This window comes from Staurois parvus, unplaced genomic scaffold (assembly GCF_062004578.1).
Source record: "Staurois parvus isolate SC_StPar_1 unplaced genomic scaffold, SC_StPar_1.0 ptg000636l, whole genome shotgun sequence".
NCBI classification, from domain to species: domain Eukaryota; kingdom Metazoa; phylum Chordata; class Amphibia; order Anura; family Ranidae; genus Staurois; species Staurois parvus.
Window position 1 is genome coordinate 4470749 of NW_028318432.1, and position 26159 is coordinate 4496907.

The 26159-nt window shown below is 41.7% G+C and overlaps 1 protein-coding gene across 3 annotated transcripts in view; it reads left to right on the forward strand.

The window, feature by feature from the left end:
- MLLT10 (MLLT10 histone lysine methyltransferase DOT1L cofactor) overlaps positions 1–26159 on the forward strand; it is a 272303-nt gene that overhangs the window by 142736 nt on the left and 103408 nt on the right. For all 3 annotated transcript variants that reach the window (XM_089693742.1, XM_089693743.1, XM_089693744.1), the window contains one exon: positions 5826–6395. In XM_089693742.1, coding sequence (XP_089549868.1) covers positions 5826–6395 — 570 coding nt within the window. The remainder of the gene's footprint in view (positions 1–5825; positions 6396–26159) is intronic.

Sequence of the window (26159 nt, forward strand, 5' to 3'; positions counted from 1 at the left end):
TTCAAATGTCACATTCAGCATAATTCAGTTTCTTTTGAAACAAAAAGAAATTCTTGAAATCCCTTCCATCGCTATATAGGATTAGAAGAACTTATAGAATCCTAATGAGCTCTTAACAGCAGCTGTAAAAACAAAAGGGTAAAAGAAAGACAGATGGTGACAGTCAGATCGGCTAATGGAAACCCATTCTACATAGCTGCTAATTAAGTGACAAAATAGCGGTTGTCTTAAAGCCTCTCTTTTCACAGTGTAAAGTAGGCCTATCTCTGTCATATTTACTACCAATATGTGAATAGTGTGGAAGAAGCCAAAGACCAGATTGGGCTGGAAAACTTGTGTCAATGTTGTGCATGTGTGTTTTTTTTAACAGTAGGTTTAGAGTAGAATACCCAGCAAAACACAAATGTAATCATAGATGTTGCACTATTTAGAACACAAGAGTTTTGATTCCAAAAATGTTAGGCGCTACAGGTGCATCATCATCATCCTGCCCTTAGTGTAGTGGCAGGAAACTTGCTGTTACAAACGAATCGATGTTATCCAGCAGCAAACCATCTGCATCACCATTCAGGAACTGGAGCAGAGGTTTCTTTAGGATATACAAATGTTCAAAGTGTGTTTTTATTCATTGGTAGTATTGGCTATAGTTTAAACCTGTCAGGATTTTTTTAACCCCCTTCTTAGGCATTTGAGTCGAGTTGAGTAACACTGTTCTGTATATTATGTGCTCATCAGAGCTAACTGCTCTTTGTAAATGGGCTTACAATTTGTTTATGGTTTTCATACTGTATGTCCACATGGAATGATCTGCTTTGGTATTGTATATATCAGTGAAAGGATTTGCTTTGGTACTATATATCTTAGTGGAAGGATCTGCTTTGGTTCTGCAATTCCCAGTGGAAGGATCTGCTTTGGTTCTGTTTGTGGCAGTGGATGGCTCTGCTTTGGTACTATACATCAATTAGCCATAGCATTATGACCACCCACTATAAACTGTTGAGGCTCCACTAGACCTCTGAAGGTATGCTGTGGTATCTGGCATCAAGCCATCAGTAGCGGATCCTGTAAGTTGCAAGGTGTGGCCTTCATGGATAAGATTTGTTTAATCTAGCATATCCCACAAATGCTTGATTGGATTGAGATCTGGAGAATTTGGAGTCCAAGTCAACACCTCAAACTCATTGTGTTCCTCAAACCTTTCTTGACCATTGCTCTGTGGTCCAGTTCGGATGCTCATGTGGTTGTTGGACACGGGTCAGCATGGGTACCCTGATCAATCTGTGGCTACAATGCCCCTGCACAACAAACTGCAATGCAGTGTGTTCTGACACCTTTCTATTGGAACCCGCATTAACTTTTTCAGTACGTTTAGCTACAGTAACTCTTCTATTGCGCTCTCCATGTGCATCAATGAGCCTTGGCTGTCCAGGATCCTGTCACCAGTTCACCGGTTTTCCTTCCTTGGACCACTTTCGTAGGTCCTGACCACTGCAAACTTGGAACATCCCACAAGAGCTGCAGTTTTGAAGTTGCTCTGACCCAGTCGTCTTGCCATTACAATTTTGACCCTTGTCAAAGTCACTGAAACCCTTAAGCAGGCCATGGGTGGACCGATATTCTTTCCTGCAACCACGGTAGGGGGAGCCATCCCTGCCGGGAGACTAACAATAATTGCATGTAAAATCCGCCAGGCTCATTGTACCCAAGTTAATCCATCAATCAATGTGGGTAAATTCATCCTGCCTATACATGGTTCGAATGTTTGACGGTCCCTGCTGAATTGGCCAAGATGGCTGTCTTTAGGCTTGCCCATTTTTTCTGCTTTCAGAAACAAATCAGCTTCACGGACAACATGTTCACTTGCTGCCTAATGTATCCCATTTGACTGTCAGGTGCCATTGTAACAAGATAATCAGTGTTATCAGTGTATATCTCAGTTTAAGGATCTGCTTTATTATATTTTAGTTGAATGGTCTGCAGTGAGAGAAATTTTGATTTACAATTAGGCTCAGTACATAAGGCCAAATATCAGACGGTAATCGACCGGTTCAACAGACACCGGACGACATTTTAGCTTGTATGTACGGCAGTCGTTTCTGACCCGAAGAAGGTCTGCCAATGGGTTTCCAATCAGCGCGCTCAGCCAATTGCTGAGAGCGCAGACTGGTGTGTTCTGGCGGGGGGCAGGTCCCCTGTACTGACAATAGCACAGCGGGGGGGATCTGTGTATATGAGGCTTTACTCTTAAAAATGCTTGTTTGATGGCTGTGCAACTGATCCAGTACACTCAGTGTCAATGATATGAACAATTTTATAGTTCAGGAGTTCTCACCTCATGTGTTGCAGACTTTCTTCACATCATCGACTAACAAAGTAATAATGTTAGCAATGGACAGGCAACCAGGATTTCTACAAGGAAGCAGCAATGGCAGCCTGCATATTTCCCTTATTACAATCCTAATTAGGATTCTGTTTATTGTGGAATAAGTCTCTCACTTTTAGATGTATTGGGCTGCAGAGAAATGTGAATTCTGTATGTTAGAAAAGTATATGAACACTCTAATGTATAGTGTTTAATGCCTTGTACCGTATCTGTATGAATGCACATTGTAGGAAACCGAAAGCCCCTTCTGAGATACCTCATGCTTCACAACATGAGTCCTGTTTAGTAATGGTATAGGAGTTTTCTGTAAAGTAAAATTAATTACTCTGGGATCCATTTTCTCAGAATAGCCCTGCAGCCTGCTGTGGCTCAGCCATCATCTGTTACTTATAGAAGTCATTGTGCTCTGCAACTCTATAGCATATCTTACGATTTATAAAATGAAGCTTCACTTAAAGGGGGGGGGGAAATCAAATTTTATTTGCTACATATGCTCATAAATATTGATACATACATATGTGTTAAAGGGTTGTAGAGCTGGACATACAACTTTAAAATGTGATTTTCCATGATGGCAAACATTGGCGGTTTCCAAAATATACAGGTGAAACTCAAAAAATTAGAATGTCGTGCAAAAGTTAATTTATTTCAGTAATGCAACTTAAAAGATGAAACTAATATATGAGATAGACTTATTACATGCAAAGCAAGATAGTTCAAGCCGTGATTTGTCATAATTGTGATGATTATGGCTTACAGCTCATGAAAACCCCAAATCCACAAGAAAATTAGAATATTGTGAAAAGGTGCAATATTCTCGGCTCAAAGTGTCCCACTCTAATCAGCTAATTAAGCCAGAACACCTGCAAAGGGTTCCTGAGCCTTTAAATGGTCTCTCAGTCTGGTTCAGTAGGAATCACAATCATGGGAAAGACTGCTGACCTGACAGTTGTGCAGAAAACCATCATTGACACCCTCCATAAGGAGGGAAAGCCTCAAAAGGTAATTGCTAAAGAAGTTGGATGTTCCCAAAGTGCTGTATCAAAGCACATTAATAGAAAGTTATGTGGAAGGGAAAAGTGTGAAAGAAAAAGGTGCACAAGCAGCAGGGATGACCGCAGCCTGGAGAGGATTGTCAGGAAAAGGCCATTCAAAAGTGTTGGGGACTTTCACAAGGTGTGGACTGAGGCTGGAGTCAGTGCATCAAGAGCCACCACACACAGACAGATCCTGGACATGGGCTTCAAATGTTGTATTCCTCTTGTCAAGCCGCTCCTGAACAACAAACAACATCAGAAGAGTCTTACCTGGGCTCAAGAAAAACAGACCTGGTCTGTTGCTCATTGGTCCAAAGTCTTCTTTTCTGATGAGAGCAACTTTTGCATCTCATTTGGAAACCAAGGACCCAGAGTATGGAGGAAGAATGGAGAGGCACACACTGCAAGATGCTTGAAGTCCAGTGTGAAGTTTTCACAGTCTGTGTTGATTTGAGGAGCCATGTCATCTGCTCGTCTTGGTCCACTGTGCTTCATTAAGTCCAGGGTCAACGCAGCCGTCTACCAGGAGATTTTGGAGCTCTTCATGCTTCCTTCTGCAGACGAGCTTTATGGGGATGCTGACTTCATTTTCCAGCAGGACTTGGCACCTGCCCACACTGCCAAAAGCACCAAAACCTGGTTCAATGACCGTGGGATTACTGTGCTTGATTGGCCAGCAAACTCCCCTGACCTGAACCCCATAGAGAATCTATGGGGCATTGCCAAGAGAAAGATGAGAGACATGAGACCGAACAATGCAGAAGAGCTGAAGGCCGCTATTGAAGCATCCTGGTCTTCCATAACACCTCAGCAGTGCCACAGGCTGATAGCATCTATGCCACGCCGCATTGAGGCAGTAATTGCTGCAAAAGGGACCCAAACCAAGTACTGAGTACATATGCATGCTTATAATTTTCAGAGGTCCGATATTGTTCTATGTACAATCCTTGTTTTATTGATTGCATGTAGTAATCTAATTTTCTGAGATTGTGGATTTGGGGTTTTCATGAGCTGTAAGCCATAATCATCACAATTATGACAAATCACGGCTTGAACTATCTTGCTTTGCATGTAATGAGTCTATCGCATTTATTAGTTTCACCTTTTAAGTTGTATTACTGAAATAAATGAACTTTTGCACCATATTCTAATTTTTCGAGTGTCACCTGTATATATTAAAAGGGTCTTAGTGGAAGCAGAAAGCACTTTATTTTTATTTTTTTTTAATATACTGCACTTCACCAACATTCACTGTGAGAAACATCAGCACGTAATCTAAATATGGAGCATGTCTATCGTCCTCAAATGTTCCAGGCTGGCTTCTATGTAAGAAATTGATTGTCTATTAGTAGCTAATTTGTGATACATTGCTGTAACTGGTGGCAAAGAGTCAAGTGACTGACAGTCCTGGAAACCTGTATAAAGCCTCATGAACACAGGCGGTTTGGCCCGTACAGCATAAAATCCTAGCGTATTTTGGCGTCAGGGAAGTGCACATGCACTATACAGCTCACTTCCTGCAGCCTTTTTTTTTTTTTTTTTGTTAAGTTTTTGCAAGTGGTTTTTGAACATGTTTGACCACTCTTGGGATGCAAAGTTGAAGCTTGCCCCACGTTGCTGCTTTTTATTGCCACAGCTTTGAAAGGCCACTTTTCTATTTCTGTAGGTACTGTGCCCATCGTTGTCGTGGTTGTACAAGGCGGGTTCTGGCCACGTCAGGGGTGGAATAAAATGCCCTGTTTGCTGCCAGTGGAGACTCGCTCTTAGGTTGCTTTCACACTGATCCATTTTTCTTCCGTATTTGGATAGAAAAAAAAAACCGCATGAACATTAAATCCTATGGAATGCTTCACATTGGTCTGTTGGGAGTCAGCTGCATTTTTCAGAGTCCTGCAAGCTGCATTTTTGGTGTGTGTTTGGTGTGGTTAAAAAAAAAAACTGTACCAAAAAACACCTCCTCATTGAAATGAATGGAAAGCGCATCAAAAACATGTTTTTGGTGCGTCCCCCCCAGTCTCATGTCTTTTTTTTCACAGGTGCAAAACACACTGGAAATATGGCAAAATTGCATATGTGTGTTTTAGTGCTTTTGGAGCAGTGTGAAAGTAGCCTTAGTGACAGGCTTGAAAAAACAGCCAGAGCTCAGCGTGTTGGCTGTATGGAAGGCTGCATAGTATTTAGATGTGATATATTCCTATAACCCCAAGTTTATTAAAAATAAATATGTATGTGTGTGTTTATTTTTGTGATCACAGTAATAACAAAAACATATGTGGAACCACTATACATTCCTTTTAGGTAGGGAGTCTCTTCTGTCTTCGCTTTGGTAGATAAAGGGCTACTACCTGCGTGTACATACATTTTCAATAATTTTTTTGTCTGTTTCTTTTTTTTTTTTTTTACAGGCAGCTTTTTGGGAACACCCGGCAGTGTTAAATCGTCTTCTGGAAGTTCGGTTCAATCACCGCAAGAATTTCTGAGTTTTTCTGAGTCAGAAATGCGAACTGATACCTATCACCATCCTCAGCAGCTGCTGTCAACCAAAGATACTTCCAAAGGGGAGGCAGCTCTGCAGGAAGGGACAGTAAACACTTTCAGTTCCCTGATGGGCCTTCCAACAAATCCAGTTATGTCTTTCCAGACCAAAAACTTTGATGGTGTTTCTGGGGATTACATGAATACCGGACTCTCTGTATCAGGATATAAGCGGGTACAATCCTCCATGATGGAAGAGGATGCGGTAAAAGAGAAGAAACGAAAAGGAAATAAACAAAGTAAGCATGGGCCTGGACGGCCTAAAGGGAGCAAGAATCAGGACACAGCGTCCCACCTCTCTGTATCTTCTGCCTCCCCCACATCCTCTGTGGCTTCTGCGGCAGGCAGTACAGCAAGTTCTGGCCTTCAGAGGTCTCCTACATTGCTCAGGAATGGCAGCCTGCAGAGTCTGAGTGTGGGCTCATCTCCTGTTGGTTCAGGTACGTAAAGTAATATAACCTTCTTAGAGCTATGTAAATGTATGTATGTGTGTATATATATATATAGCTATATATAGCAACTAGGAAAATAAATCCAGAGATTAAATATATTTTTTGTACAGTACTCTGTCTTCGATCCGCTTGCTTAGCAGGGGATCTGTCCACTGATCACCCACTGAGCAGACGGATGACGGGTCTATGTTCACTTTGCTTATGTAGAGCAGACACAGCCCACTGTCCTCTGTGGTTGGCTGTAATCACCGTTCCATTCGATCCTCAGAGGCAGAGGGGAATGAATCCCTGTCAGTTTGGTTTTTAGCAGATGGATTGGATGTAGGCGGGTGTAAGTGGACATATGTTTGCTTACATAGAGGAGAATGGAGGGTCTGATCATGTCTGCCGGAAGAACGGACACGCAGACCCGATCGGAACGTTCGTGTGACTGAGTCCATGGTAACTTTATGTGGAAACAGTGGATAGAAGGGATGAGGTTTTACAGAATTATGTGATGGGAGCCTGTGGACCTACCTAGGGGAGCATGCAGTAGGGTTGTTGATACTGGCTGCAGGGAATTAAAATAGTAACAGGTTTAGGCCTGGGGGCATAGACTAATTACTGGCATCTTTAAATGATTGTTGTAGCCAGCAACAGAAATGTTTTTCCTGGTGTTGATCTTTAACATTGGCCTTACATAGTTAGTCTGGCTGAAAAAAGACAAAAGTCCATCCAGTTCAACCATTAAAAAAAAAAAAAAAAAGTTATCCTACACCCACAGTTGATCCAGAGGAAGACAAAAAAAACCCAGCAAAGTATGATCAAGTTTACTCCTGCAGGGAAGTAAATTCCTTCCTGATCTCCCGAGAGGCAATCAGATATTCCCTGGATCAACGTTACCTATAAATGTTAGTATCCAGTTATATTCTGTGTATCTGGGAAAGAATCCGGGCCTTTTTTTAAAGCAATCCACTGAGCTGGCCAGAACCAACTCTTGAGGGAGTCTATTCCACATTTTCACAGCTCTCACTGCGAAGAAACCTTTCCGTGTTTTGGAGATTAAATTTCTTTTCCTCCAGACGTAAAGAGTGCCCCCTTGTCCTCTGTGATGACCTCAGGGTGAATAACTCTACACCGAGTTCACTATATGAACCACTGATGTCTTTATACATGTTGATCATATCCCTCCTTATGTATTTATACATGTTGATCATATCCCCCTTAATCTCCTCTTCTCAAGAGAGAATAAATTCAGTTCCTCTAATCTTTCCTCATAGCTGAGCTCCTCCATGCCTCTTATCAGTTTGGTTGCCCTTCTCTGTACTTTCTCCAGTTCCCCAATGTTCTTTTTGTGAATTGGTGCCCAAAACTGAACTGCATATTCCAGATGAGGTTTTACTAATGATTTGTACCGGGGTAATATGATATCTCTCTCTGGAGTCTATACTTCTTCTAATACAAGAGAGGATTTTGCTCGCTTTAGAAACCGTAGCTTGGCATTGCATGCCATGCCGTCCTCATTTTTAAATTTATTCGTAAGCATCACATCTAAAAACAGGTACTACTAGGTGTATTACCTGTATTACTGAGAAAGCCCTTCTGATCCTGTTTTATTTGACTTTGTGGCTATGTTTTATCAACTACCATTGATTTGCCCTTTAAGGGTGCCCACTGCCTCTGAGTCCATCGTCTTGGTCAGGTAATGGAAGACTGCAGGGCTTAGCCATGAAGTCAGTGAATGTACATGAAGTCAGGGGAAGTACATTTATACTTTAAACCAGAGGTCTGCATCCCCTAGCATGCATGCTAGGGATGACATCCAGCGCCTTTCTGCTTGCGCCCACCTCCCTGACAAAAGCACACTGACAGGTGAGGATGCTTGAGGCTGTGTATGAAGAGGACCGCCCAACTGTAGTAAAGTCCCAAGCTGGTTCCCCCTTCCATAGGCACCAAACCTAGATGTCATCCACACTTTTTCCTCGCTTGCACATGCCCACCTTTTACAGTCCAAGCTCCAGTGGACACTGCTTCTGGTTCTGGACACCCCTGTTAATGCTAATACTGCAGCCAGGGAATTTTAACGCCTTCACCTCAGAGCTCAGCTCCCTCAACGTAGCTGTGCAAAGCCAGTATCAAGGCCATCCAAGGGGCTACTTGAGGGTAGAAATTTAAAGAATTTAATTTCCAGTATTTTTTTGAAAATTTTTCACAGTAATTGGTGTAAAAAGGTTACAAAAAGCATTGAAATGAAAGAATTTCAACTGTAAAAAAAATGTATCCTTTGTGTTGAGGTTTTTGTATGTCTGTAAGACTCTTATTTGTGCTTCTGTAATTATGTTTACATGTTTGGTGTATACATGAGTAGGCTCAGATTCACCCATTTTTTTAGCATAATTCAACCATGCCCAATTTTTCTGTGGTGCGTGTAGCATGTCCTCATCTCCCTCTTTCTCAAGTTCTAAATTTGGAAGGTATGATGGGCGCTCTTAATTTTTTTTACAAACTTTTTTTGGCATACTAAACTCAAAAGGATGTCTACCTCTGCTTTATAGACTTATACACTTTATATATTGTGTCTTACTTTCTAAAGTTAGATGAGCTGCTAATATGCTAATGAACAACTTTGCCAATCCCCAAATCCAGCTCAGGCTGTCTCCCTTGTGATGTGTTGAGGGGGCCACAAACGGCTCTTAATTCTGCACACAATAGTTATTTGCACAAGCAAGCATTATTGTTCTGCTATTGCGCTGGGATTATAACTATTCATTTATCAGTTTCAAGCAAGCCATTGCAATTTTCACAGCGACAGCACTGGTTTCTGTTGTGCATTAGCAATGACTCCATTTAGGGATATTTCCCCTCCATGTTTTGTTCTTCAGCACTCTTACATGCAACTTCCTTGTGTCCCTGCCAAGGCAACCTTCTATGGGTTAGGTTGGCTCACATGGTTGTGTTTTTGCTTGATGTTTTTTCCAATATAATTCAAAGAAATGCATCAAAACGTAAGACAAGGCAACATCATCGAAGCACATAAAATACATTTAATAGAAAGTGGATGGGAGCACCCGTTAACGCACAACAATGCATGCTAATGTGCGTCATTGTGCATTGACATGTATTTTAATGAGTTTTCATTGATTTCCATGAAAACCACTTTAGGGGAAAAAACATGCATGTGAATAGGCACTGCTGAAAAGCTGCTGCTCAGAAGCCGCTCTTGGGGGATTTTTCTAGTTGCAATGGAGCTTACTCTAAAAGAAAAACGTGCTGGCTTTGGATTGGACAGACTGGGCTTCTGAATTTCATATTGAGTTCACCTCTGGCTTAAAGTGGTTCTAAAGGCAGAAGTTTTTTTCTACCTTCATGCATTCTATGCATTAATGTAAAAAACCCTCTGCATGCAGCTTCACCCCCATCCTCCCCTTATACTTTCCTGGGCCCCATCTCAGTCCAGCAATGTGTCTCTTGGGGGGGCTGGGCTGAGCTGAGCTGCTTTTTGTGTGTCAGTGAACACACACAGCTGGCTTGAGAGTACACGAGTGCCCAACAGAGCAAGCATCTTGCTATGGGGGGCACTTGGCAGGGGGGAGCGGCTGGAGAGCCGGTGGGGAACCTAAAAAGAGGAGGATCAGGACTGCTTTGTGCAGAACCCTTAGGCTAGGTTCACATCTAAAGCAGTTTGCGTTTGATCTGTTTCTTCAGTGCGTTTTGCATTTTTGCTCATGTGTTTTTGATGCGTTTTTAGCATTTTTTTGCTGGGCAGATTACAATGCAAAATGCAACCAAAATGCACTACATGCATTTCTGTAGCATCTCTATTGAAGTCTATTGAACGAAAAACACAACATTTTGCGTTTAAAAAAAAAAAAAAGTTCCTGACCCTTTCCAAAAAACGCATCGTGTAAAAACGCGGAGATGTGAACCTGTCCCATGTTAAATGGACTGCCGTGCGTTTCTGCAAAACACAATGGAAAATGCATAGGTGTGAACCTAGACTTACACAGAGCATGGAAGGATGACGTTTTTTTTGTTTTTTTTTCCAAATTGACTTTAGTATCATTTTAAAAAGGAACTTCAGGCCCCCCCTCCCCTTATTATTTTTTTCCCCCCGCTTACTTTTTAATGTCTTCTGCACAGTAAGGATACCCACCTAGCTAGCGGATCCATCTTTGAGCTGTTGGGATCCTCCTCTCTGCAGCCGCTGCATAGGTCTGGCACTGCTATGCTGCCTGTGACAGCTGCCAGCTATTCTGGGTGTAGGTGCCGCTAGTCCTGCCCCCCTCCTCCTCACTATGAAGGATTCCATGTCATGTATCCCAGGAGGAACTGAGGGCACCTGTCATTCACCTGAGTGAATTCCAGACGATATGGGGGGTGGGACGAGCCTTTTAAGCCAAAAACCCAGTAAGTGAACAAATGTAAGGAGAAGGTAATGTCCTACAATGGACGCCAATAGGAGCTGTTACCCCAAGCCTGGTCCCTTTTTTATGACAAAGCACAGGCCTAAATACATGCAATTCTTGCAAAAAATGTCAAACAAATTCTCATTACTTGCTTCTGATTAATTGAGGAGTAGGTTGTTTCAAAAAGGAAAAGTCCTTCCATGAGGCTGCTTAATAGAAGGTCTGGAAGATTGATTGAGCAGCTTTTCTTTTAATTTCGGATATGAAAATTACAGCCAGGCTTTACATCTGATAATACTGCAGCTTCCTCCTTTGTTACCTTGTCCCGCACGTCTTGCAAGAATAAAGTCACCGTTTTGGTTTAGGTAGAACATGAATTGACATTAGAGCACTTAACTCTGCAAATGCTGTATTGACCGAGATTTCATATCCATGCTTCTGTCTTCTATAGTGTAACTGCATTAATTCAATGGCTAGGTAGGAGGTCTATACATCTGAAGACTACTTTCTCCCTTGAACCTACCAGAACCCACAAGTCTAGATGTAAATGGGCTTTTAAGCTGTGCACTGGTTATTGAGTGACATTTCATTCTTCCTTGTGTCTGCATGGAGCAGCTTCTTTTCAAGGCAAAAGATGAAGGGTGCCATCTTTCAGAGTGAACTCTGTAGATTAAAACGCCAGCAAGCTCTCAACGCCTGAAAATCCAGAGCCTTGTTCAGCTCTACAATAGCGGCACAAATAATAATTATTTAATGGCAAGTGCATGGTACTCGCAACAACCAAGGCTTTTAGGGCCTTCTGCACAGCCGGATGAGGTCACTTGAGTCAAGGTCAATTAAACAAGACGTTTATCAGTGTAAATTGAAGCTCTGGCTGCGAATTTAAGTAGTGGAAGTACATTAACTCTGGTCGTAGACATTGTGTAGTGTGGCTACTTGTGCATTCATAGGCCTGCTGCTTAGCTTTTTGCCATTGGTTGCATAAACATGCTTGTTCATACCACATATATGCTAGTGACCAAGTGGTTAGCACTCTTGCCCTATGGCACTGAGGTTCCTGTATTATTATTATTATTATTATACAGGATTTATATAGCACCAACAGTTTGCTCAGCACTTTACAATATAAAGGGACACAATACAGTTCAATACAAGAGGGATAGGAGGACCCTGCTCCTTGGAGTTTACGATCTAGGAGATTAAAGCCCCATTCTATCTTAACCTTTTTAAAAGCGAACTTCACTTTTTAGACTGTTACGCCTGAATTCAGGGTGTAACAGGAAGCATGTTCACATACCATCCCCAAAACCTAAACTGCTCCCTCTTCCTTTTAATTGAATCATGGGGTGCGTGTATAAGCCGCATTCTATTTTCATTTGAATTTAGCAAAGCCATATGTGGCTCTGCCTGCATGGCCACATTATCCAGGTTTGGGATCACTTTTACTGAATGACAGCATGTCCCATCTGCCACCACGGCAGAGGGTCTACACAGAGCATACCAGCAATTCCTCATCACTCTCACCACTCTGTACTTCAATGACACACTTCCTCCAGCAGGGTCTAAAGCTAAAGGGGAACATTGCAGGAGCTTGTGCATTGCACCCGGTATGCACTGATCAGGGGATTGCTCTGCAGGCTTTGTTGCAAAAAATGAATAAATGCACTTTGTTCATGAGATCAGTGTTGCTGCAGTTACTACATTTTTTGCAAATGGAAAATTAAGCCTTTAAAAATACAGCCAAGTCACTTTTTAAAAAAAAAAACAAAAAACAAGAAAAACATTTCTAATTGAAATACTTTCTCTCCAGTGCTTTCTCCTGCTGATTTGCCATTCCCAGGGTACAGCGCTGGCTGTCTTCCACTTTCCCAATTCCTGTGAGCCCATGGTGTCAGGGACCCATTCCTTAGGGGCTCATCATTCAAACCCGCTGCCTGAGTGCACAGATGAATGCTGCAAGGAATGATGTGATTCTCTGCAGCGTTCAAGACAGGGAAGGCTGTGGAGTGATCCACCGAGGTAATGGGATATGTGGAACCTGGGCCTGGGACTTAGTGTTACTAAACCCACAACAGTGAAATCAGTCTGTATATGCAGTAAAGCATGCTTGTTATACTCACTGTGGAACCTAAGGGGTTAATCCTCTGCATTGTGTAAAAATGCTGTTTGATCCTGACCTCTCTGATCCTTCCATTCTTCCAGTGTCTCTCTCATATCTCCTGATAAGACATGGGGACACTCTGCATATGCACAATTTTGTGTGTTTTGCTAGAGAGGTTTTTTTTTTCTTTGAGAGAGTGCTTGTGATCAGCACAGGGCCAATCAGCACTGTCCAGACAGAGGTCAGGGGTTCTACATCTACCTAGAGCAGACAGAAAACTCCTCCTACAAGCTTTAACATGTGTTCTGCTGGACACTGATAGAAGTCACATGACTGCTCTAACTGCTGATGAGAAAAGGTATTTAGCAGTTTTTATATTTACTAAAATAATTGGACTTCCATATTTTGTGTACTGTGGGAGACCAGATCTAGTGAATTCAGTGTCCTGGATTTAACAAGATGGGAGGTGTGAAAGTTGTACAATGTTCTAGTTATACTGTAGAATCCCATGATTGAAGTCACAATAGCTGCATAGTTGTTAATTCTGCTTTCTGCGTGTCTGAAAGTATGAATTTTCAAATCAACGGGGTAGTTGCAATGGCATTATTTTTGTTAGCTGGATGGTGTTGAAGGCCCCCACCCAGCTCAGGTAAGGTTGTTCCAATTTGAAGTAGATGGCTTCTTTCATGCCTCTTGCAAACTGGTTGTCTTCTGTCCAAACTTTAGCTGATTGTCCTTAAAAGAACGTCCCTTTTCTTTAAAGTGTAGAAAAACTGATGAGCCTTGACCTCTAGAATTTGCCTTAAATTGTTGTTTTTTTACGATAGTTGAGAAAGTGTTTTGTATCCCCAATGTAGAGGGTTTTTTTCATTCATTTTTTCATTCACTACACTGTACTGCTTATACCAGGTTACTTCGCTTGTGTTTAGGTGTTGGATCTTTTGGATATACAAGCTTCTATCTTAGTTTATTGCAGGGATTAAAAGACACAGAAGTTAGATGTTTGTTTAAAGCGTTACTAAACCCACAACAGTAAAATCAGTCTGTATATTAATATTATATTATTATACAGGATTTATATAGCGCCAACAGTTTGCTCAGCGCTTTACAATAGAATGTAGTAAAGCATGCTTGTTATACACACTGTGGAACCTAAAAGGTTAATCTTCCGCATTGTGTAAAAAGACTGTTTGACCCTTCATCTCTGATCCTCCCCTTCTTTTACTGTCCCCATCCATCTGCTGATAGTACAGAGCCTTGGGGGCAAGCTGCACATGCTCACTTTAGTGTATATTGTTAGTTTTTTTTTCTTTGGGAAGGTGCAGGTGATCAGCACAGGACCAATAGGACATCAGAGCAGAATTAAAACTCCTCCTACAAGCTTTAATCAGTGCTTAGCTGGACACTGATAGGAGTCACAAGACTGCTTTAACTGCTGATGAGAAAAGGTATTTAGCAGTTTATATTAACTTAATTGCATTTCCATGTTGTGTGTACTGTGGGCGATCAGATATAGTGAATGCAGGGTCCGGGGAGACCAGATATAGTGAATGCGGGGTCCTGGGTTTAGTAACACTTTAAGTTCTCCACTAAGACACAGCAAGAAGTTTCTATGATGTCTTCATGTGTAGTTGGATTTTCTTTGGGTGCCTACTGGAAGAAAAGATACTTATACTGAAATAAATAGCCTCAGAGCCACTGGCTACACCATTTTTCTCCTTGTGTCGGATTTATTCTGTTTAGAAGAGCAGGGGGGTTGGCCATTTCTGGAGAAGGGGATTGCTTCAAGATACCAAACTAAGCTCAAATACATAGTAAAGGTAAAATCTTTTCAACTGTAGGATTATATTGATTTGGTTTTTGGGTTTACAACCACTTTATTAAAGTGATTGTAAAGCTTTAGATTGTCGATGATCTGAATGAGTATGCTGTTAGAACACCTGATCTGCATGCTTTTTTGGGTCACTGATTGAAGAGAGATTGATGCTTTGATGCTTTTGATTAGTACAACTTCCTCCACTTCCACTCCACTGAATTTTGAAAGGGGAAATCCTCAGTGAGTGGCAGCGTATATTTGTCTCAGTACAGGTCCTCTTTGGGGTTCTTTATACATAAGCGATTACATTGCCATCTGTCTCTCTTCTCTGGCAGTTTTTTACTTGAAGGAATGTGCTGTGCAGAAATGATAATTTTAGAGATTTTTGTACTAAATGATCCAGGTATGAGCAGCACAGCTGAGCTATTCTATTTTTAACACAGAGGTGCACTTACTCTTTACAGGAAACTTGTCGCAAGAGACACACAGAGGGGTTAATTTACTAAAGGTAAATAGGCTGTGCACTTCACGTGCACTGCAAGTGCAGTTGCTTTAGATCCAAGGGGAAGCTCTGCTGATTTCTTTCTTTTTTTTTTCTTTTTATATCTATATATATATTATATATATTATTTTTTCCAATACAAAAAACACATCTAATACACATAAAAATAACTTCACCAATACATAAATTCCATTTGCATCATCGTATCCCCTCCCACTCCCTTCCTCCCACCCTCCCCCATTCCACTTTCCCCAGTCCATACCGAAATCCTAGTTTCTATCCTTTCTCTTGATTATCTATCTATATCTGTATCCCTTCCCTCCCATCTCCCTCTCTCTGTCAGATATTCCATTAAAACTCCCTCTGATACTCTTCCACGTATAGTTCCACCAGTTCCAGATATATTTTAGATGTTTTGAAAATTAACCAGCTACTCCACATTTTCCTAAATTTTTCTATTCTCTCCTTCTCAATATGACACAACTCCTCCATCCTGTAGATATTTTACACTCTGTTACCCCAATCATTTATTATTGGTGGGTCTGGGGCAAGCCAGAATGTGGGAATCAAGCTCTTAGCCTCACGGATTAGATGATCTAGTACCCTGTTCTTATGTAGTTTTACTAAAGGTTGAAATATATAAAATAAACATGTCCACAGGTCTCTCTGTACAGTAATCTCACATATTTCCTGAATATATTGTAATATTCCCTTCCAGTAATCCTGTATTTTCGGACAGTCCCACCATATATGTACCATTGTTTCCTTATCCTCTCCAACATAAGGGTGAAACATCTATTTGTTGTTTATGTGCCTTACTCGGTGTAATACACCACCTAGCCAAACATTTCTAATTAATTTCAACTGTGTGCTCATATTCATCACCTCGTGTTAATTTGAATATTTTATTCTTTTATTACTCATTCAGCTTTGTTCCAGTCTTCTGTTCCCATTTTTCCAAAAACTCAGGAGGATCCGTACCTTCCATATCCATAAGAATCTTATAAATCCTGGAGGTGCTTTGTTTTGGAACTATAGTTGCATTCAGCAGTTTTTCAAATGGGTACAGATCCTCTGACATCCTCAGTGGTTATGGGAGCATTGAAATAAAATGACCTAATTGGCCATACCATAACTCGTTTAATGTGAAAAATAATTATTATTATTTTTTTTTCTATAAGCCAGAAAAAGTGTGCAAGTTCCCCTTATTCAGTATATCTTTCAAACGTGCATTCTGATCTTTAATGCATTTCCAGAAATATTATCCTTCCCTGGGGGGAAATATTCTGTTACCACCAAGGGAATCATAACTGAATTATATTTCCATCCCTTTTGCTTACAAATTTATCCCAAACACTTAAATTCCGCACATTAGATGTGAATATTAGTCCACTGACAAAGAAAGTTTTATGTGGTACCCAAACCATCTTCCCTAACTTTGCCTTACTCAGGATCCCTTCCATATTCACCCAACCTTTCCCTTGTGAATTAAATATCCAGTCTATTCATGATAATATCACCGCTTGATAATATTTCTTAACATTTGGCATACTCAAACCCTCATTCTCTTTTGTAAAAAATATATAAATAAACAGCGCAAACATAGACCTCTATATCAAATCAATATACAAAGTGCAAACATATATAAAAAATTAAATAAATAGTGAAGTCCATCAAAATTAATAAACACAAAATTCAAAAATAGTTTGTGCAAACAGAAATTTTCAAATTCTTCTTCTATTATAAAGAAACTTCCACCTTCCACCCGTGAAAACCAACATCAAATGTACTCACCAGATTAAGGTGAATGAAACGCCTTTTAGGAATTTATGGGATCCTAAACCCTCTTTGGTATCCACTCTATAGGAATCCTCACCTCCAGCATAGACTCCACCATCCAACCAGGGAGAAAAAAACTCAGATAGTGTAATATTGCAAAACCTCATTCTCTTTTGCCCTACACAGTACCTCATACCTAATTCTCAGTTTCTTATTTTGCCAGATAAACTTAAGTATCATCTTCTTTATTATCCCGAAGAAAGATCCTGGTAGATGTACTGGGAGCATGTGAAACTTATACAGGATTTTTGGTACTGTCACCATCTTTATCAGGTTTATGCGACCTATCCAGGAAGCACCACCTTTTGACAATCTCCCCAGCTCCTCCTTTATTTTGTTTACTAATGTAATGGAATTTTCTTGGTACAGGGCTTTTATTGAAGGAGTAACTTTTATTCCCAAGTAGCCTATTTCCTTTTCCCTCCAAGTAAATGGAAAGTCTTTTTGTAGACTCAGCTTCTCAGCTTTTGGTATATTGATGTTTAAGATCTCTGAGTTTGCAGGGTTTATTTTCAGATTTGATAGCTCACCATATTGTTTTAATAGTCTCATTAAATTAGGCAACTTTTTTTAGGATTTACAATATAGAACAACATGTCATCTGCGTTTGCTGCCACCTTATGCTCCACTTCCCCTATCTTTATTCCTGTTATGTCTACACACTGTCTTACCCTCGCCAGCACAGGTTCCAGGGATAAAACAAATAAAGGAGAAAGTTGGCATCCTTGTTTGGTTCCGTTACTCATTTTAAAGAACTGGGAGAGGGATCTGTTAACCTTAACCGCCGCTGGCGGAGCACTATAAAGCCCTTTTATTCACTTTAACATTTTAGGCCCTATTCCTAAGACCTCTAGCGTATCAATCATGAAACCCAAGTTAACCCTGTCAAAAGCCTTTTTGGCATCAATTGACAGGAATAATGTCGTCAGTTTCTCTCTTTTTACTCTTTGTAGGAGGAGCAATGATCTCAGACCATTGTCCCTACCTTCTCTTCCCGGAATGAATCCTGCTTGATCCAGGTGTATCCACTCCAGCATCAACTCCTTCAGTCTGGTTGCCAATACCTTAGCTTACAATTTGGTGTCAATGTTCAGTAGGGATATGGGCATGTAACTGGCACACTGTGTGCTATCTTTCCCTTCTTTAAGTATAACGGTTATATGTGCCTGCAATGACTCCTCCCTCATTTCCAGCCCCTCCCCTATTGCATTCATATAACCACACATTTTAGGGACTAGGAGATCTCTACATTTTTTATAATAACCCACAGTATATCCATCCGGGCCAGGGCTCTTTCCTTTGGCCGTATTTTTTAGAGTCAAGGTGATTTCCTCCAGGGCAATAGGTCTCTCTAGTGCCTCTAATTTTTCTTCTACTATTCTTGGCAACTCCACTTTATTTAAATATTTCTGTCTATTTTTCTTCTTTTTGCTCCTCTGTTTCTTTTTGGTTTCTGGGGCTCACATTGTATAGCTGGCTATAATATTTTTGGAACCTATTAGCAATATCAGTGGTGGCGTACACCATTTATCCTTTGTCATCTTTATTTTTTTCTATAAAGTTTTTGGATTTCTTTTCCTTTAGTTTCCATATCAGGTATTTTCCAGGTCTATTCCCCCACTGATATCTTTCTTTTGAGACCCTGTTGAATATCCTTCTCGACTCCGGTTCCAAAGGATCTTTTAAGTCTTCTCTTTTAATACTTCTCTTCTGATATATGTCTATACCTATCTTCTTTTTGTGTGACTGTTCTAACCTGTAGAACTCCTCCATCACTGTCTTTATTTTTTTCCCTTGTTCTTTCTTTTTTTTCTGCTCCCATTGAAATCAATATTCCTCCGATATGTGCTTTATGTTCCTCCTAGATTGTGGCCACTGACACCTCCTCAGTCTCATTGAGCTCAAAAAATCTCAGTGCCCCTCCAGGGGCGAGGGAATCATGATGTGGCCGCGGAGAGCCGGGGGGAAAGGAGAAAGAGAGAGAGAGAAAAAAAAGGGGGGGGATCCCTCACCCCCAAGCCCCCCACACCCCCCCCCCCCATTTCTTCTTCTTAGATACCTGCTGCCATTTTCCTAATCCCTGCCTTCCACTCTCTCCAAGCCCCTCTGACCATCCTTCAAGGTCTATTTTCTGCAAGTCTAATTTCTCGCAGAAGTCATTGAGATCTTCTGGGAACCTCAGCCTTGCCGATTTTCCATCCGAATAAACATGCTGGAAAGCCCCAGTTATATCAAACTTTTTTCCTCTCTCGTGCTCCAACAACGGTTTCAAAGTTGTTCTAGCCAGTGTCTCTGGAGCAATGGCCTCAAAAATATGAGTTTGTTTCATATTTTATTTTGGTAGAGTCACGTAATCCTTTCCATATTCTCTCTCTGAGGCTTTCCACCGGTATTCCTTTTGGCCATCTAATCCTATGTACTCTCTCAATTTTAACTTTTCTGTCGCTGATCTTCCCATTATTGGATTACAAACTCTTTAATTTCTCCCGTAGATCCTCTTCCTGTTTTTTTTCTTCTGGTAGACCCCTGATCCTTAAGGTATTTCTTCTATTGCAATTCTCCTGATCTTCCGCTTTAAATGATAGCTTTCTCTGTACGCATCACTTCCATTTGTGTTTCTATTTTATTGATTAATTGCGTGAATGCCTCCACTCTCCCCTCTACTTCTTCAACTCGAGTTAGTGCCCGACCCAAATCATTGCGTAAAGTCCCCATCTCACTTTTCAGACATCTCTATTTTAGCGAACGTTTCCGCCATCTCATTTTTTATAGGTATTTGTGGCATGGCTCCTTGCTGTTCCATACTTCCTTGTTCTCTTACACTTTTCAGGCTTATAAATTCTTTAGTCTGATTCTCTTCCAGCAGTATCCCAAATGACAATCTGGCATGATCTCCATCATACTTTTTAATTCCTGCATGCTGTTTCTCTATGATTTGGTCTCTGGGCTTTTCTCCTGCAGATGCATGTATTTTCTTGTTATTATTATTATTATTATTCAGTATTTATAAAGCGCCGTTATTACTCTCATTTTACCTGTATTTGCATTTGATTGGGTTTTTTTTGCTTCCCCCCCCTTAACAGATCTACTCTTCATTTTGTTTAAGGATTTGCCGTTAGAAGGAAAGACCTTCTTTTCCTTTCTTCTGATGGTTTTTACCGCCTCTATTGTGTTACTTTGGTGTTAGTAATAATCTAGCCAGTTCTGCCAACCCTAAACACCCCGGCTCATGTAATCCTCACATAGTTCTCCCACCCCCCAGTGCACAGGTGAATTTTAGATTGCAACAATTGTATCAGGAATAGAAAAGGATGAAATGTCCTGCCGTTACCTACAGCAACTCACCACTACCTTCCATGGTGACCATATAGGATTGTTCAATCCCCCTGAACTTTTAGTCCCAACCGATGTCTCCAAGTCAGTTTCCAGGAGGGACTAGGTGGATCAATAGGGGGAACTGTGTGTGTCAAAGTGGCCTGGAGTGTTTCAGGGTCTCCCAAGGCTGCTGTCTCACTGCTCCTATTCCTTTAGGACAAATTGCCACATTCAAAATTGCTGCCATAGTCCCCTGGTCAGTCACATGGGTAGTCACATGGTCTGTCACAAGCACGATCTCACTGTCCCCTTCTCCTCCGGCACTGCCGCTTTCAGCTCCCAGCCCTTCGGCGTCTGGGTAGTCCAGCACTCCCCTCCGACCACTGCCACCCACGACTCTCCCAAGGGCTTCTCCGGTCAACACCCATCACCACCGACGACCCTCATCGGCCGCCACCAGGACCACCCGCACTCGGGGTCCCCGCGGGATCCGACACAGCATCGGCCCGGGGATCAGGTAAGGTATCTGCTCTCACATGTGGCAGATGTCTGGAGCTCCTACTCCTCACGGCGTCATTCTTAGGCCCCTCCTCCCACTCTGCTGATTTCTTTCATCCAATGATGTGCAAGCAAAAATACTGTTTTTTTTGTTTTTTGTTTTTTTTTATTGTCCTTGTGTGTTCCCCTCTGATTTAGATCAACTGCACTTTCAGTACACTTCCAAGTGCACAGCCTATTCGCATTGAATAAATCAACCCCAAGGCTGCTCCTTACTTATCTTTTTTAAAAAAAAATGCTAATCTGTGGCTTGAGTGCTTCAAATCACTGACCTACAAGTATGCTAATGACATATTCAATCTGCAGATTGGTGAGACAGCTTTGAAGCCTCAATTGTCCGGCAACTAGCATTTTCACAAAGTCAGCAATCCGCAACCCCAGTACATAGTTACATAGTTAGTCTGGTTGAAAAAAGACACGTGCATCTAGTTCTACCAATAAAAGGGGAAAAAAATTATACAATCCTATATAAACAATCTTATACTCAGTTGATCCAGAGGAAGGTAAAAAAAAAACCCAACAAAGCATGATCCAATTTGCTCCAGCAGTGGACAAAATTCCTTCCTGATCCCCCAAGAGGCAATCTGATATACCCTGGATCAACTCTACCTATAAATATTTGTATCCAGTTATATTGTGTGCATTTAGGAAAGAATCCAGGCCTTTTTTAAAGCGGTAGTAAACCGCCAAAGAAAAAAAAATCCCCTTTAAAATAATGTCATAATGTACACGGCATATTAGCACATTATGAATGACTTGCCTTAGAACGAAGCCCTCCAGCAGCATGCTGTCACCGCTGACAGGGTTTCCCTCTTCGCCCAGTCTTCCTTCCGGGTTCGCGGGGTCTGGCCGCTTGATTGACCAAGCCGCAATGATGTCACTCCCATTTGGGAGACTCGGCTGCAGCACAGAGCTCTGAAAGAATGGCACGGGTATGCCATTCCTTCACAGCGCATGCACTGGTGATATCAGTTGCAGGGACACTGAATCTCTCCTAAACAGTGCATGTTTAGGAGATATTCCTTGTACCTACAGGTAAGCTTTATTATAAGTGACCTGTAGGTACAAATGCCCAGGGGGAGTTTAGTTCCAGATTAAACAATCTACTGAGCTGACCAAATCCAGCTCTTGAGAGAGTTTATTCCACATTTTCACAGCTCTTACTGTGAATAAGCATTTCTGTTTTTGGAGACAGGAACAATTGAGTACTGTCCGTGATACTTTTTTTATTTACACGAACATACAATTGTCAGTACTGCTTAGACCTGAAGAAGGGGACACTCCCCGAAAGCTTGTCCTCTAAATTGTATGTTAGTGCAAATAAAAAAAGTATCACAAACAGTACTCAATTGTTCCTGTCGCAAATGCACTAATACGGCTACAATCACCTCAAGCGTTTTTGGAGATTAACTCTTTTCCTCCAGACGTAAAGAGTAACCCCTTGTCCTCTGTGATGACCTCAGGGTGAATAACTCTACACCGAGTTCACTATATGAACCACTGATGTATTATACATATTGATCATATCCCCCCTTAATCTCCTTTTATCAAGAGAGAATAAATTCAGTTCCTCTAATTTTTCCTCATAGCTGAGCTCCTTCATGCCTCGTATCAGTTTGGATCTGGGGGTTCTGGTAGATCATAAGCTTAATAATAGCATGCTGTGTTTTCCAAAGCGAGCAAAATCCTCTCTTGTGTTGAGAGGTATAGACTCCAGGGAGAGATATTATTTTGCCCCTGTACAAATCATTAGTAAGATCACATCTGGAACATGCAGATCAGTTTTGGGCACCAATTCACAAAAAAAAGATATCCGGGAACTGGAGAAAGTGTAGAAAAGGGCAATCAAACTGATAACCCCAGTATTTCCCTCATGACACATTTACTTTATTGCAACTAAAGAAAATAATGCTGGAGTTTAATTGCAGACATCAAGATGCCTATATTCGCCTTCTAGCTTCCCTACGCTTCAATCCATCTCTGAAGGCCCCTGAAAATCTGTGCTTCGTTTTCTGTGCAGGCTGCTTGTCCACCTATTGATTCACTGACATGGATCAGGCATGATGCTAATAAAGTCTTAAAATTTATATTTTTGGTCCTGCATGCTTGATTCAGGTCAGTATCTCAGTGTGTAGTGATGCCAGGATCAGGATGACAAGCATTGATCTGCTCTTTAAGAAACAATATAGCTGTTGTAGCGCAAACATTTCTAATCGTACAGGTTCTCTTAATGTCAGAAATCCTTTAACCAAACAGAGAACCATTACATGCAGAACAGTGAATAGTCCCTCCTCACAAGCACTGATACATCATGCTCTCTATATGAACTCCCTCTGATATAGCATGCTCTCTATATGAACTCCCTCTGATATAGCATGCTCTCTATATGAACTCCCCTCTGGTGTAGCATCCAAACTCCCCATCATGTACTGTGCCTCCACATCTGAACTCCTTCTGATTTACCATGTCTCAGCATCGGAATTCCTTCTGGCGTGCCTTTGCCCCTGGTTTACAGCTCCTTGTGATGTACTATGCTCCTGCAAACTTCATATGATGTATCATGCCACTGCACCGGAACTTTGATGTATCATGCCCCCAATTTGGAGCTCCGTATGATGTACCATGTCCCTGCATCTGAACTCCCTCTCTACTATGCCCCTGCATTCAGGCTCCCTCCGATGTACTATGCCCCTGCATTCAGGCTCTCTCTGATGTCCTATGCCCCTGCATTCAACCTCCCTCTGATGTACTGTGCCCCTGCATTCAACCTCTCTCTGAAGTACCACGCCCCACATCCAAACTCTTTGATGTACCCTTGCCCATGATTCCGAGCTCCTTCTGATGGACCATTCTCCCTCTTCCAAACTTCCTATGATATATCATGCCCCTGTATCGGAACTTCCGCTTACGTATCATGCACTCGATCTAGAGTTTCCTCTGATATACATTGCCCCCACGTGTGGTTTCCTCTGATATACTGTGACCCCCATATTCATACTCCCTCTGATGTACCATGACCCCCATATCCATACTCCCTCTGATGGTACCATGACCTCCATATCCATACTCCCTCTGATGTTACCCTGACCCCCCATATCCATACTCCTTCTGATGTACCATGACCCCCATATCCATACTCCCTCTGATTGTACCATGACCCCCATATCCATACTCCCTCTGATTGTACCATGACCCCCATATCCATACTCCCTCTGATGGTACCATGACCTCCATATCCATACTCCCTCTGATGTTACCCTGACCCCCCATATCCATACTCCCTCTGATGTACCATGACCCCCATATCCATACTCCCTCTGATTGTACCATGACCCCCATATCCATACTCCCTCTGATTGTATTCATGACCCCCATATCCATACTCCCTCTGATGGTACCATGACCCGCATATCCATACTCCCTCTGATGTACCATGACCCCATATCCATACTCCCTCTGATGTACCATGACCCCCATATCCATACTCCCTCTGATGGTACCATGACCCCCATATCCATACTCCCTCTGATGGTACCATGACCCCCATATCCATACTCCCTCTGATGGTACCATGACCCCCATATCCATACTCCCTCTGATGGTACCATGACCCCCATATCCATACTCCCTCTGATTGTATTCATGACCCCCATATCCATACTCCCTCTGATGGTACCATGACCCGCATATCCATACTCCCTCTGATGTACCATGACCCCATATCCATACTCCCTCTGATGTACCATGACCCCCATATCCATACTCCCTCTGATGGTACCATGACTCCCATATCCATACTCCCTCTGATGGTACCATGACTCCCATATCCATACTCCCTCTGATTGTACCATGACCCCCATATCCATACTCCCTCTGATGGTACCATGACCCCCATATCCATACTCCCTCTGATGGTACCATGACCCACATATCCATACTCCCTCTGATGGTACCATGACCCCCATATCCATACTCCCTCTGATGGTACCATGACCCACATATCCATACTCCCTCTGATGGTACCATGACCCCCATATCCATACTCCCTCTGATGGTACCATGACCCCCATATCCATACTCCCTCTGATGGTATCATGACCCCCATATTCCTTTCTCACAATTTTAAATGGGTTGTATAAACCTTTTTATAGCTGATATTAACACTCACAAATCAACCGGGAGGCTGTGCAAGGTTGAAGTAAGCCAATAATTGTAAACTCAGTTGAGTCTGATGTAAGCACTGATTGAACGGTCTGCATTAAATAGGAAAGATTTTAAACTAATCTACATGGAAGTTTTGGATATGGAGCTTCTGAGCAATGGAACCACTTGTTGGAATTTGTGGCTTCCAGTGTTGTGCATCTGAGACTTTGTCGATAAGTGGCTTCATTTCAAGTAACTGGGTGATGAAATTCTCTTGTGGTTTAACCCTTATGGGTGGGCACTGGTCATAACTGCTTGAAATGAAGTTGTTCTATACTGGCTGGAGTTTCTCTTGAAGCACATAATAACCACTCACAATGTATAAACACAGGAGGAATTTGGTCAAATGGAAGATGGGCCACAATTACTTGTGGGAGGCGCCTGTAATGGACGAAGAGTTAGGGCATCAAAGAAAGCTACAGCTTCCATGCTGCTTGGTTAAGTGGTTTGAATTTTTGGCAATGGCTTCTAAAAGCTGATTTGTTTAACGAGATTATAGAAATCTAATTTTGACTGATATAAGGGGAAGCCAGCATGACACTATGCAAATGGCGGTAGCCTTAGTAAATTAGATGTCCTCAATTTTTTAATTACCTTTTTGTCTGTTATGCAAAGCAGAGCAAACATTGCTGAGAGATGATTGCAAATCGGATCACTTCCAGCAAAGGAGTGCTGAGGAATATTTCTTGCAGAAGTTACCTTGTCCTAGATTGCATTTCTTAGGTATTTTTATTTACAGATATGGTGAAATCTGATATGGTGTTGGAAGCCTTTAATTGTTCCCTTTTAGCATTGGAGAATTTTTTTTTTTTTTTTGTTATTGGAAGCCTTGCTTGTTGTTATTGAAATGTTTATGGCTTGCCTATCACATGAGCAGCACGGTGTTTAACATGCTGAATTTACTGCCCTGGGGTCCTTGGTTCAGCTTCCACCATGGGGACTGTAGTGCTCGGTTTGGATGTTCCTCCAAGTATTCTTGGGTTTATGAGCTCTGCTCTGGATGCGAGGACACTGAGGGACAGTCCACTGTTGG